Genomic DNA, 15,253 nt, shown 5'->3' with positions numbered 1-15,253 from the left:
GCACACCCAGTGCCTCTCCAGGTCTAGAGTTGGGAGTTCCCTGAATGTGGAAAGGTATGTTGTGCTACAGTACTCAGAGAGCAATCCAGTCTCCGGTCTGTTGTAAAGAACTGAGCTGCTGGCATGATGAATGTCAAAGTCCTCCCAGTATATATTCTCCATCCAGTTTAAACTCAGAGGCTGGACAAGAAAATGATTCAGGTAGTGCATTAACTGCAGGGCTAGGAGATGCTACATCATTGTTTTCTTCAGATACTAAAATGTGAAGGCAGAGTGCCTGTGTCCACACCAACTGCTCAGGCGCTGCTGATGATCGTTCCCCCACAGACATCACATACAGTTGAGACGAGCAGCTCCCCTATATGGAGAGCAGGTTGTGGGGTTAATGGCCTTGTTCAAGGGCCCAACAGTAGGGGAAGGTCTTTAAGATGTGAACCCATCAGCCCTCCAGTTGCCAGATCAATTCCCCCTATTTTTCCAGTGCCTGGCCCAGGAATCAAACTGTCCATTTCCACTGGTCTACCTCCCGCCCTAATGGTTACTTCTAAAAGCAGGAATGGATTAAAGTTAACAGACAAATGTCAGTGAGATCCTAAAACATGAAGCAGAAACAGCCACACCTAATTTGAAGGGACAGTCTCTTTAATAGCATTTGGAGTGAAAAAAATTACACTTAAGTTACTAAAATCTTTTTTTGTTTATAATTGCAGCACAAGAGCAACCAAGAACATGCAATCTCTTTCATGAGAAAGTTTATAAATCTAGAAATCAATTTTACTCGTTATTTTTTTAATGACATACGATGACTTGGAACACTTGTTTAACAGTTGTTTGAAGAAAAATGTTGAAAAAAAATCTCAAAACAAATGTAATCTTTAAAATAGATATAAACCCTTGGAAACACTTATGTACTTTGACAGGATTATTTTTTCTTCCCTTCCCTATTGCTGATCAAAAGGTTTTCCAAAATGTCTCTGGTTACCAAAAATACTACCGCATACTTTTCATAAGATCCCCAGCCATACCCCCTTCATACATTAAAAGCTCTCAATCTCACTTTTCTCATGTGTCCTCTGCAAAAGAAGAGAAAGAAAATATTTTTGTTTGGAATGATTAGACCACATTTGTCAAAAGAAAAAAATACAGAATGTGAGTATCAAGCTACTAGATTTGAGTGGAATATACACCAGTTTGTAAACAGTTGCCTAAACTGCTTGTTCAAAGGATATGGTCTTTCAGGGGATAACTTTTTTGTAAGGAAAGAATCATTTGAATACGAGTATGATACTGATGTACATTTTAAGAAATCTGAACGCAAAAAAATATATTCACAGGGAGCGCAAAGCATAAATCTGAAGTTGAACTACTTGATTTGCTTCCCCATAGCTAGACGTAAATTAATCTGTCATTTAGTATCCAGGAGTGCTGAATGACAGTTACAGTTCTCTTCAACTGTACAAGCAAATCGTATGTTTGACATGACGGGAAAGCAGAGGGAATAAACACAAAAGGGATTCTATGGCTACGGAGGGAAAAACCGTAACAAATTAATAACACTTTTTCCCCTTCTTTTTAGCAGCCACACATCTTGAACTGGGCTTTCTTAAACCTCTCTGTACATAATGTTGTAAAAAAACATGACATTTCATCATTCTCCATGATGATATTCTCTGGAAAGTACACCAACTCTGTCCTAGCCATGCAGTGTTTTCACTCTTCGCCAACTTGTTATCTAGCCAATCTCCTATACCTAAATCACTGCCTGTGCAATCAACAGATGGTTGGACTATGGTTCTGAATAGTTCTGATAGGTATTGTATGTAGTGAATTGGTGTTCAACTGAGGGTAACCAGTCACTAAAAATGAACTGCTTTACATAAAGGAACATTTCTGATGTGAGTCTCAAGACAGTGCAAAAGTACACTTGATCATAGACCCACATCAATTTAAATCAATGAAATAAAAAGTACATCTAATCAGGTTATTTCGAAACCTAAGGACCTCCCACAAGTACACGTTATAAACGAGTAGGTACCATGTCTTTAATCAATAGTAGTTGTATTTCGCTTGGAGCCAGAGGAGTTAAAAACGGAGCGTCATTAAGATTCCACAACGGAATTTCTCCTGCAATCCGTCCAGTGGCGCCCCCTCCAGCAGAGTTCATACTTACCCCAGAGGGTTACAAGGCAAAGGGCGGCACTGCGTTTCATCCACTGACCAAAGACAAAGATATCCCGCGGCTGAGAGATGACTCCCCATATTAACCAAAGGCAGCGTGTTCTCTTGTGATTACGTCAATCCTCAGCACTACTACCATCCAATACTGTCAACATTTTGGATCAAAACTATTTATTGTATCTTTTTTCCCCTCAGACAATCACTGACCCCTTTGACCCACATATACTATTTTTCCATAACTTTTAATTCTCAATTGGGGGGGGGGGTTGATTTTAACTAGCAAAAGGTTTCCCGGTTTCTTCCTTGCCTCTGTAAGTCCTCTTCCCGTGTGTGAAGGGGAGGTATCTGTACTTGACCATATGCTGAAAGTAGGACAAGAAAAATAAAATAAGCCACATCCACATGATGTTCTTATTCACTGAATTCTCAGTGAAACATCTTGAAGATTGACTAGCATGATTAACTACAGATACATATCAAGAGCAAAGGAATTCATTAGGATTGTATGACTGCGATACATTTAGCTTTGAATTGCCTGATACAACTATATATCATGCAGAGTAAGCAGCAGCGTCACTGGGTTTCCCATACCTTGATCTGCCTCTTCATGGTGATGCAGAAAAGCATGATGAAGTACATTACAAGTATGGGCCAGAACACTGGCACATTGAAGGCTTCAAAGAACGTGCAAATCATGGCGATGACGATGCCTTTTGTTGCCGAATGCCTGAAGACATAAAAGAAAAAACACATGTACACATGTAGTCAGCGTTAATGATAGCAAGTTCCTTTCCTGTAGATAGTGGTAAAAAAAAAAGCACAAGTAAACTACAAAGCTAAGAACGAGAGATTTCTGTTTCCTACCATCCAAATAAGTATGGGCAACAACATACTTGTCAGTGCCACCTCCAGTACATATTAGCATTGTTGTTATAGGTTCAGGTGGAGAATGAAATGGCCTTGATAGTAAGGAAAGTATGTACAACAATACAAGCTTTGCACTGGAAAGCTAAAAGTCCATAGAGCAATCCTAGTGCAGTGTCCTATTGGAAATATACTTTCACATCTTCACATTGGTGGGTGAGCTGGCTACTTGGTGAGTAAACAGAATAAAAGGAGAGAATTTGCAAGGGACGGTGTGCAGGAGGTCTTTGTGAACCAGGCTATTGAATAGTGGGACATAGAACACAACAGCCATTACATGGCTGGACAGTATTGTCAGTGTACTACGTTAATATGCGTGTTCTCCCTTTCCATAGATTGTGTGTATTTTCTGTGTGACATTGAATCATTCACTCAAAGATTCGTGGAATATTCTGACAGGACACTGTGGTAGGATGCCAGAAATAATGGGCACAAATGATGCACAAGCATGTAACTCAGTCCAGTTCAGTGAAAGGCCAAGCTAGAAATGGTGTGGTCCTTGGGGGCTCTCACCAGAATTTGAATTCAGGCAACCTCCTGATGAACGGACGGAACTCCTCGTTCTGCTTGGTGGGGAGTGCCGGGCCCTCATCTACAGGTGAATGGAGGGGGAGCAAAGTTACAGCGAGGATCACTTTGCTAGCCAATCAAATGGACTCAAAACACGAACAGTGACTACAGAGTTCCAAAACGGATCTAAATAGCATCCCGATAAGAGCACTGATGTAGACACTTTGCATTTGGTTTTATATACCAAAATGTCACTAAAGGCAGTATTTACATAGTAACCCAAGAGCTTCCAAACAAATACCTTTCTAAGTTACTCTCATCACATTGAAAGGAAAGGAGCTCTCCAATATCTTGTTTTTCTAGTGTAGGGGTTCTTAAACTTTTTCAGCCTTGGGAAATTAGAAATTCTGTTTACCTGGGACCCAAGCTTATGAAAACACGCAACTATACGTAATTATCAGCACATTTAATATCCCTTATGCCTAAAACAAATGCAATACAGACAAGAACAAATAACAATGAAATTAAATACTCATAGAAATTCATGTTTATTTCCCCCATTAAAAACTCTTGCATATCTGTCTAGATTGGAACTGTTGCTGTTAAAATACACTAAATCATTTTCATTCTAAACTGGAATAAACAGATTGATCACATCACATAGATGTACAACAGAACACACACACACTCAGTTTGATAATACAACCCTAAGTAACAATACAGATGAAAAGCTGCCTGTAGCTCAGGCCCTGAAGCAAGGATATGCATATTCTTGGTCACATTTGAAAGGAAATACTTTGAAGTGTGTGGAAACGTGAAAGGAATGTAGGAGACTATAACACATTAGATCTGGTAAAAGATAATACAAAATACCCCATTATTTTTGCACCATCATCTTTGAAATGCAAGAGAAAGGCCATAATGTATTATTCCAGCTCAGGTGCAACTTATATTTTGGCCACTAGATGACAGTGTAAATGCAAGTTTAAGACTGATCAAATGAACCATTGCATTTCTGTTCAAAATGTATCATGACTGCCAAAATGTGCCTAATTTTTCTATTCATATCTTTTCATGTTCAAAATTGTGCACTCCTCAAACAATAGTATGTTATTATTTCACTGTATTAGCTACTGTAAATTGGACAGTGCAGTTAGATTAAAAAGAATTGAAGCTTTCTGCCAATATCAGATGTCTGTCCTGGGAAATGTTCTTGTTACTTACAACCTCATGTTAATCGTATTAGCCTACGTTAACTCAACCGTCCCGCAGGGGACCCACCAATCCCGAAGAAGTTTTAAACTCGAACCCCCAAAAACATATGGGTCAGATTCTTTCTTTAAGGTTGCAGCACTTATCGTCACCAATCCTGTCTCTCCTCTCTGGGGAGGTTCCCATTGCTCAGAAGGCAGCCACGGTGCATTCATTATTTAAAGGGTGAGATAAAGCTGATCCTAACTGTTATAGGCCAATTCCTAGTTTGCCCTGTTTATCAAAAGTGCTGGAAAAACTTATCAACTAACTGGCTTTCTTGAAGTCTATAGTATTCTCCCTGGTATGCAATCTGGTTTCCGCTCAGGTTATGGATGTGTCACTGCAACCTTAAAGGTCCTCAATGATGTCACTATTGCCCTTGATTCTAAGCAATGTTGTGATCCTATTTTTATTGACTTGGCCAAAGCTTATGATACGGTAGACCATTCCTTTTCTTGTGGGCCGGGCTAAGGAATATTGGTGTCTCTGAGGGGTGTCATGACGTTGACCTGGGGTAGGTATGACAGTCATAAATACCTCTTCCCCCCTTTTCCCTCTCTCTACCCTACTGATGGTTTGCAAATGTAACCCTTGGTTAACAGAGATTCTGGGAACATCAGAAGGTGAGCTAAATGACTACCGCCCTGTAGCACTCACTTCTGTCATCATGAAGTGCTTTGAGAGACTAGTCAAGGACCATATCACCTCCACCCTACCTGACACCCTAGACTCACTCCAATTTGCTTACCGCCCAAATAGGTCCACACACTGCCCTAACCCATCTGGACAAGAGGAATACCTATGTGAGAATGCTGTTCATCGACTACAGCTCGGCATTCAACACCATAGTACCCTCTCGACCCCGCCCTGTGCAACTGGGTACTGGACTTCCTGATGGGCCACCCCCAGGTGGTGAGGGTAGGCAACAACATCTCCTCCACGCTGATCCTCAACACTGGGGCACCACAAGGGTGCGATCTGAGCCCTCTCCTGTACTCCCTGTTCACCCACGACTGCGTGGCCACGCACGCCTCCAACTCAATCATCAAGTTTGCGGACGACACAACAGTGGTAGGCTTGATTACCAACAACGGCCTACAGGGAGGAGGTGAGGGCCCTCGGAGTGTGGTGTCAGGAAAATAACCTCACACTCAACGTCAACAAAACTAAGGAGATGATTGTGGACTTCAGGAAACAGCAGAGGGAACACCCCACTATCCACATTGATGGAACAGTAGTGGAGAGGGTAGTAAGTTTTAAGTTCCTCGGCATGCACATCACAGACAAACTGAATTGGTCCACCCATACAGACAGCATCGTGAAGAAGGCGCAGCAGCGCCTCTTCAACCTCAGGAGGCTGAAGAAATTCAGCTTGTCACCAAAAGCACTCAAACTTCTACAGATGCACAATCGAGAGCATCTTGTCGGGCTGTATCACCGCCTGGTACGGCAACTGCTCCGCCCACAAACGTAAGGCTCTCCAGAGGGTAGTGAGGTCTGCACAACGCATCACCGGGGGCAAACTACCTGCCCTCCAGGACACCTACACCACCCGATGTCACAGGAAGGCCATAAAGATCATCAAGGACAACAACCACCCGAGCCACTGCCTGTTCACCCCGCTATCGTCCAGAAGGCGAGGTCAGTACAGGTGCATCAAAGCTGGGGCCGAGAGACTGAAAAACAGCTTCTATCTCAAGGCCATCAGACTGTTAAACAGCCACCACTAACACTAACATTGAGTGGCTGCTGCCAACACACTGACTCAACTCCAGCCACTTTAATAATGTGAATTGATGGGAAATGTAAAATATATCACTAGCCACTTTAAAACCTCTTAAAGATAACGCAATTTTTTTTCAACATTTTGTTAAAAATCTCGCAAAAGTTCAACGTCCTGCTACTCATGCCAGGAATATAGTATATGCATATGATTAGTATGTGTGGATAGAAAACACTCTGAAGTTTCTAAAACTGGTTAAATCATGTCTGTGACTATAACAAAACGTATTTAACAGGCAAAACCCCTAGGAAAACTGTTCACCAAAAAAATTAATCCGCCAGTTGGCTGTATTGTCTATGGCAAGGGAAAATAGATAGCTCCCAGTTTACAAGTCCTACAGCTTCCACACAATGTCGCCAGTCTTGGCAATTGGCTTGAAGTTGATCCTTGGTGAAATGAAGAAGAGGCACTTCATGTCATCCGGTACACGGGAGGAAGTTTTGAAAGGGAGAATATCGACCATCATTTCAAGACGTGCAGCTATTGAATACACATCGCCCCGTGATCAATTATTAACGTTTACTAATACCTAAAGTTGGATTACAAAAGTAGTTTGACGTGTTTTGTCAAAGTTTATAGGCAACTTTTTTTATTAAAAAAATGACGTTGCATTTTGGAAAGCTGGATTTTCCTGGATCAGACGGGCTTCATAAATGGACATTATGGGTATACATGGACGGATTTAATCGAAAAAAAGACCCAATTGTGATGTTTATGGGACATATAGGAGTGCCAACAAAGAAGCTCGTCAAAGATAATGAATGTTTTAGATTTTATTTCTGAGTTGTGTAGCGCCGGCTACGCTAATTCTTTTGTTTACGTCCCCTTCAGGTATTTCAGGGTGTTGCATGCTATCAGATAATAGCTTCTCATGCTTTCGCCGAAAAGCATTTTAAAAATCTGACTCGCTGGCTAGATTCACAACGAGTGTAGATTTAATTTAGTACCCTGCATGTGTGTTTTAATGAAAGTTTGAGTTTTAGCGAGTACTATTAGCATTTGGCGTTGCGCATTTGCATTTCCTGTTGGCTATATATATATATGTGTATATGTGTATATGTGTATATGTATATATATATATATATACACGTATATATATACACATATATATATATATATATATATACACACACACACATATATATATACACACATATATATATACACATATATATATACATACACATATATACATACACACACACATACATACACACACACATACATACACACACACACACATATACACACATATATATATATACACACACACACACATATATACACACACATATATATATATACACACACACACACATATATACACACACATATATACATACACACACATATATACACACACATATATATACACATATATATATACACATATATATATATATACATATATACACATATATACACATATACACATATATATACACATATATATATATACACATATATATATATACACATATATACACATATATACACATATATACACATATATATATATATACACATATATATATATACACATATATATATATACACATATATACACATATATATATACACATATATATATATACACATATACACATATACACATATACACATATACACATATACACATATATATACACATATACACATATATATATATACACATATACACATATATATATATACACATATACACATATATATATATATACACATATATATATATATATATATTTATGTACATATTCTTTATCCCCTTACACTTGTGTCTATAAGGAAGTAGTTTTGGAACTGTTAGCTAGATTACTTGTTGGTTATTACTGCATTGTCGGAACTAGAAGCACAAGCATTTCGCTACACTCGCATTAACATCTGCTAACCATGTGTATGTGACAAATAAAATTTGATTAATCATAAATTGTATATCATCTGAAGTTCACATTAAACAAAATATTTATAAAGTAAAAACACTGTCTGTGGACATGTTTGTCATTACCTTAAGACTTTTTCAAGTTTTATTCACCCATGATATAGTACATGACCAAAAGTATGTGGACACCTGCTCGTCAAACATCCCATTCCAAAATAATGGGCATTAATATGGAGTTGGTCCCACTTTGCTGCTCTAACAGCCTCCACTCTTCTGGGAAGGCCTACCACTAGAAGTTGGAGCATTGCTGCGGGGACTTGCTTCCATTCAGCCACAAGAGCATTAGTGAGGTCAGGCACTGAGGTTGGGCGATTAGGCCAGGCTTGCAGTCGGCATTCCAATTCATCCAATTTTCATTCATGAAAATACCATGTATACACAAGATTCAGAAAATGTTGTGTTGTGGTAATGAGAAGTTACAAAATAATAATTACATTTTAAATATTTGTTTTCAGTGTCATGTTTTAATCAGGCCCTTTCATTAAGTGAGGAATGCTAAAACAAATATTAGAAATGTATTTATTACTACTTTAGACTTCTAAAACTGTTGCAGTACTGATACTTTTTGCATTGGTAGATGTGGAAATGGTTGTAAATTACATAATCTTATTAACAACCATAATTATGAAATAGATAAGATCAGATCTTAGTGATTCAATAGGAATTTTTTGCGAATCACCCAATTAGAAAATGTCATTTTTTAATAGTCTTTGTTTAGCCATAAGGATGAAAACATATCCTGATATACTGGAAAATAAATATTTAGTTGCATTGGACTGAAACATATATTATTGAATCGTCCCAAACTATGATGTTTCTTTCCTGAATCATATACACACCAGTGTATCAAGACGCGTAGTCGGCCAAAGATACACACCCGAGTCAAAGTTTTTTAAAATATAGTCTCAGACCTACATGGAAGGTCTCTTCATGAAGAGTGAGCGCGAGGAGACACTCCTGTACATTGTTTTATGTGAGAAAGTAAACATCTCAAACATGACTGGAACCCAAAGTAATGTCGTATGTTACAGTGAACTTACCTTCGTCAAGCATTGATGGATCCACTTTTGGTGATAGAAAAGCGATGAACAGGTTGAGATGGTAGATTCCCAGAGCGTATGTTACAATATACCAACCCTGGAGGGAGCAGAGAGAACCTATATTAGTGTTCATTGAATTTCGTACATTACATTTTAAAATGTTACTCATTTAGCAGACGCTCTTATCCAAACTGGAAATTAAATAAGCGTAAACATGTGTATTCCCTCACTTAATTCACAAATGTTTCACATTGACTGATTTGACAAGATCTGGGGCAATACTAGTCTAAAGGGAAAACAGTGGCCTCCATTTTCACACAGATGCTCCCAAAGCGATCTTCTACTTCTTGGATGTGTGCAAGTGCATATTATGCCTAAAGGCACATTGCAGAACCCTGGGAGAAAATAGCTTAACGTTCAAACTCAAATGTAACATGATCAGTCATAAACAATAGAAGTCAAATCTGACAAGCCAGTTACAGGCTCCCTCCATTGAGACATACCCAAATCTGACAAGCCAGTTACAGGCTCCCTCCATTGAGACATACCCAAATCTGACAAGCCAGTTACAGGCTCCCTCCATTGAGACATACCCAAATCTGACAAGCCAGTTACAGGCTCCCTCCATTGAGACATACCCACATCTGACAAGCCAGTTACAGGCTCCCTCCATTGAGACATACCCACATCTGACAAACCAGTTACAGGCTCCCTCCATTGAGACATACCCACATCTGACAAGCCAGTTACAGGCTCCCTCCATTGAGACATACACACATCTGACAAGCCAGTTACTGGCTCCCTCCATTGAGGCATACCCATATCTTGGCAGATTTGACTTTCATTGTTGTTTTCGTGAAAGGAGGAAGTTGTCGCACTGTATATGGTGACGCCAGATTACAGAGTCTACCTTCAAAAGACATCAGATGCATATTCAGTGTGTGGAATGCTAAGATAGAAATATATTGAACAGATATACCTCTGACATGCTGAGAAAGGAAAAACGTCAGCTCAACTCATGGCACTTCTATCTGTAGTGTTCAGTACCTTGCAACCTCCTGAACGCGACCCAGCATAAGCCCTGAGTGTGGTGTGTTTCTCTACCTGTAATATGTACACTCTGATCATGTAGATGGCCGTTAGCGAAAGTGTGACTCCCCATCGCCCTATGGAGAATGGCGTCGACCTGTCTAGCCATGACTGATAGATCTGGAAAAGACACCAAACAGGAGCGCAACAGTAAACATTAGATAAAGCGTCACATTTTCACGTAGTCTTATCTGAAGTTCAATTTCTAGCTTTTCAATGCAGCACCACTGTGACAGTGGTTCCAATGGTTATCTTAATCAAAACAGTGGTGGCAGCGTTTCCCTTGATTTAGCCTAGTTTTCTTTCCTCTTGACATTTGATGAGAGAACAACTAAAGGCCCTGGCAGCAGTACCTGTCCAACCCGTGTGAAGAAGCTTCCGATTGTGGATGGTTTCCCATGGATTGATTCACCAACACTGTCCCCTTCTGACATTTTGTCTGTGCAAGGAGAGAAAGGGGTTGTTAACAGGCATTACTTGAACAGATTTCACCACCAGGCTTTATGTTTGCAACGTGAGTATGGATCTGTAGACTAAGTGTTTATAGTAAGGTGTTATAGACACAATGTGTTGATGTGGTGTGCTATCAAGACAAGAATGTCCTGCCTGGTTGTGACTCAAACCATGGCTACATTTGCTGCATGTAAATAATGTGTGGACAGATGAACCGGAGGATATTTGGCCTTCAGCTCAGAGCAATTTGGCAAATAAGCTATTGGTATTCAGTACTAACACTGGCAGATCATTCTCACCCAACATGTAGGCTACAGTAATTTTTGAATTGGCTAGCTATATAGCTAGCTAGTTTCTTTATTCGGTTAAGTCCTTTTCCACATATAATAACATGGCAACAACTCACATACAGCGACAACAAAGCTTCATCAACCTAGCTGACTAAACTCAACTCCATGGTAAAGGACCCCGATTTCAAACTTGTCTCATCGCTGCAACTCCTCAGCATGCTCAGGAGGCGAAGGTTGAGTCATGCATCCCCAAAAAAACGCGCTTCTTAACCCGGAAGCCAGCCGCACCACTGTGTCGGAGGAAACACCGCTCAACTGATGACCGAGGTCAACCTGCAGGCATCTGGCCCACCACAAGGAGTCGTTAGAGTGCAATGTGCCAAGTAAACCCCTCTGGCCAAACCCAGATGATGCTGGGCCAATTATGCGCTGCCCTATGAGACGCCTGATCACGACCAGTTGTGATACAGCCCGGGATCAAACCCAGGTCTGTAGTGATGCCTCTAGCTGTGCGATGCAGTGCCTTAGTCCGCTGCGCCTTTCAGGAGGTCAGTAAAGGAAGTTTCTGATGAGCTCCATGAACAGTTGAGCAGAGACCAGGCTTTTTAGAATTCAGCTCTGACTAAATTGATTTGCCCAAGGTCAATACTTCAACAAAAAATTAAATGCTTACCTTGTACCTACGTTTAATCCTCTGTAGTTGAGTGCCTTTGTTTTCTGAAATACATATATTTTTCATAAAACATGAATCAAATACAACCGACTGGATGTTGAAATTCAAATTGACACGTGCCATCTAAAAGCAACGAGCAAACAAATCGGTGGTTGTATTTGATTAACATTTATTGAAAAAGTATGGATTTCAGCTAACAAGGAAAGGCATACAACTAGAGGGCAAACATTGGTACATCATGGTAAGTGTTACATAATGTAAATGTTTAATGTATTGACCTTGGGAGTGATTCGATGTAGTAGTAGCTGAATTCCACAGACCCTGGTCTCTGATCAACTCCGTGGAGTTGATCAAAGTCAGCTACATCAACCTAACATCAACATTTGGTGTTAGGTTGATTTGGCTCATGCACTTGGTCAAAAACAATTTAGAATTTTTTTTGCAAGTACATACTGCGCACAACGGCAGTAAAGACGATATTTGCTGCTAAACTCCATATTTTGGGTGCGTAATGAACTTATTTTGACATCACATTTGCAGAGCTGATTAATGGGACTTAGACATTTAAGGATAATGGGCGTCAGAGGAGACATTTCTCCTCAAGCCTAAATACTGGTTTAATGTTATCCCAACTCTTCCCACCCAAAGTCCTTGCCCCCTTGGAAGGTCTACCGGCTCAAACGATAGTTTAATTTCCATTCATGTCAAATGTCACGTTGCTTATCAAACAGTCGTTCAATTATTGTGAGACTTAAGTTAGCTGATAATGACGGACTTGATTGCCGAATTAAACTAAACTCCACGATTTACTAGCGGCGACTAGTGTGGGCAGACTGGAGTTCCGAAGACACACAATTACATTAATCAAAAACGACATATTTCAGCACCCAAAGAACAGTCCTGAAATCAGTACTATGTATCTAAAAACATAGGCCGCCCGCACACTAGTCGGCGCGCCACTCCATCGTAAATCGTGGAGTTGAGTCGCTCACAAACGGTCTCTTCTCATAATGGCTAGTTAGCTCTCCAACGTTGACTCGTTTACCGCTTAGCTAGCCAACAAATGCAGTTGCTAGCTACTGTAGCCAGCTAAAACAATTATTTATAGTGTTTGAGATGAGATGTTTAGCATTTGTGCTTTTTATTCATAGCGCAATTTTGATTAAATGTATTCCTGTCTCGCAAGCAGGGTGAGTGACGTTAGCTAACATTAGAAAAAAAGCTAATGAGTGATTGCCCCCCCCACCCCAAAAAAACCTACCTGGTTCGTGTAGTTTTTAAACAACCACCTTTCATTAACAGTGTGTGTGAAACACTGATGGATTCCCTCTACTTCCCATTATGTGCAGCGGGAATCAAATAATCAAACAGTTCAACCCTGCTACAGCACAGTAGGAAAATGTAGTCTTTAATCTCAATCTTGTCATTATGATGGCTACAAATCAGCGGGAAGTTGAACTACAACCACCAGCAGTAACTTCGTGAATTTGACAACTCACTTCCGGTTAGAAACCGAGCCCTTTTTAGCTAGCATAGGCATAGCCTCTCGATATCATATTTAGAGAGGAATTCAATTGAAATATTACTTTGGTATTGGTCCCCTTAATTCCACTAAAACTAAAGACCATATTTTCACACACCTACTGACAGACATACTGCTGCAAGACAGGTTTTTCTTACCTGATTCTGCCGCTGTGTCACTCTCGGCTCTACCTAACTACCTCTCGGGCTGGTTTGGCTGATGTGAACACGTCAGTACTTCCGCGAGGACTCGCTTTAAAGTACGGCAGGCAAGATCAGAAGAGCAAAGAAAACCCTGGACCGGTGAGGGAGATGCACAGCTGGTTTGTGGCACTTTGCCTGGCCACTGGAGAATTTTAAATACCTACTTATTTGAACTCCAATTTTTATGACACAACACAATTATATGACACGACAAAAAATCCAGCCAAACCTTTTACTTTCAATTGCTTTTTAGTAGCCTAAAATAATGCCCCCAATTAAATAGCCAAATTATTATTTCTCTCTAAAAATAATATAATATAGCATATGACAGAGTACACGTACATTTACATTTACATTTACATTTAAGTCATTTAGCAGACGCTCTTATCCAGAGCGACTTACAAATTGGTGCATTCACCTTATGACATCCAGTGGAACAGCCACTTTACAATAGTGCATCTAAATATTTTAAGGGGGGAGGGGGGTGAGAAGGATTACTTTATCCTATCCTAAGTATTCCTTAAAGAGGTGGGGTTTCAGGTGTCTCCGGAAGGTGGTGATTGACTCCGCTGTCCTGGCGTCGTGAGGGAGTTTGTTCCACCATTGGGGAGCCAGAGCAGCGAACAGTTTTGACTGGGCTGAGCGGGAACTGTACTTCCTCAGTGGTAGGGAGACGAGCAGGCCAGAGGTGGATGAACGCAGTGCCCTTATTTGGGTGTAGGGCCTGATCAGAGCCTGGAGGTACTGAGGTGCCGTTCCCCTCACAGCTCCGTAGGCAAGCACCATGGTCTTGTAGAGGATGCGAGCTTCAACTGGAAGCCAGTGGAGAGAGCGGAGGAGCGGGGTGACGTGAGAGAACTTGGGAAGGTTGAACACTAGACGGGCTGCGGCGTTCTGGATGAGTTGTAGGGGTTTAATGGCACAGGCAGGGAGCCCAGCCAACAGCGAGTTGCAGTAATCCAGACGGGAGATGACAAGTGCCTGGATTAGGAGCTGCGCCGCTTCCTGTGTGAGGCAGGGTCGTACTCTGCGGATGTTGTAGAGCATGAACCTACAGGAACGTGCCACCGTCTTGATGTTAGTTGAGAACGACAGGGTGTTGTCCAGGATCACGCCAAGGTTCTTAGCGCTCTGGGAGGAGGACACAATGGAGTTGTCAACCGTGATGGCGAGATCATGGAACGGGCAGTCCTTCCCCGGGAGGAAGAGCAGCTCTGTCTTGCCAAAGTTCAGCTTGAGGTGGTGATCCGTCATCCACACTGATATGTCTGCCAGACATGCAGAGATGCGATTCGCCACCTGGTCATCAGAAGGGGGAAAGGAGAAGATTAATTGTGTGTCATCTGCATAGCAATGATAGGAGAGACCATGTGAGGTTATGACAGAGCCAAGTGA

The 15,253-nt window shown here is 40.9% G+C and overlaps 1 protein-coding gene across 4 annotated transcripts; it reads right to left on the bottom strand.

Annotated features, from left to right (window-relative positions):
• Positions 1-624: 624 nt before the first annotated feature.
• Positions 625-13,969, bottom strand: LOC124046198 (protein RER1-like). 4 transcript variants are annotated; one of them, XM_046366315.1, is made up of 8 exons: positions 13,814-13,969; positions 11,071-11,156; positions 10,733-10,837; positions 9,629-9,725; positions 3,616-3,694; positions 2,770-2,905; positions 2,486-2,540; positions 625-1,073 (listed from the first exon to the last, which is right to left on the bottom strand). In XM_046366315.1, the coding sequence occupies exons 2-8, from the start codon at positions 11,149-11,151 to the stop codon at positions 1,063-1,065; spliced, it is 564 nt and encodes a 187-aa protein (XP_046222271.1). In that variant the 5' UTR covers positions 11,152-11,156; positions 13,814-13,969; the 3' UTR covers positions 625-1,062. The 4 variants fall into 4 exon arrangements, with proteins under 4 accessions (XP_046222271.1, XP_046222269.1, XP_046222268.1 ...); XM_046366313.1 differs by adding an exon at positions 12,134-12,177 and having other exon boundaries at positions 625-2,540; positions 13,814-13,888; XM_046366312.1 differs by having other exon boundaries at positions 625-2,540.
• Between the last annotated feature and the right edge of the window lie 1,284 nt (positions 13,970-15,253).

The sequence above is a fragment of the Oncorhynchus gorbuscha genome, linkage group LG10 (assembly GCF_021184085.1).
Source record: "Oncorhynchus gorbuscha isolate QuinsamMale2020 ecotype Even-year linkage group LG10, OgorEven_v1.0, whole genome shotgun sequence".
Taxonomy (NCBI): domain Eukaryota; kingdom Metazoa; phylum Chordata; class Actinopteri; order Salmoniformes; family Salmonidae; genus Oncorhynchus; species Oncorhynchus gorbuscha.
The sequence above is the reverse complement of the archived record's forward strand: the minus strand, read 5'-3'. Positions and strand labels throughout refer to the sequence as shown.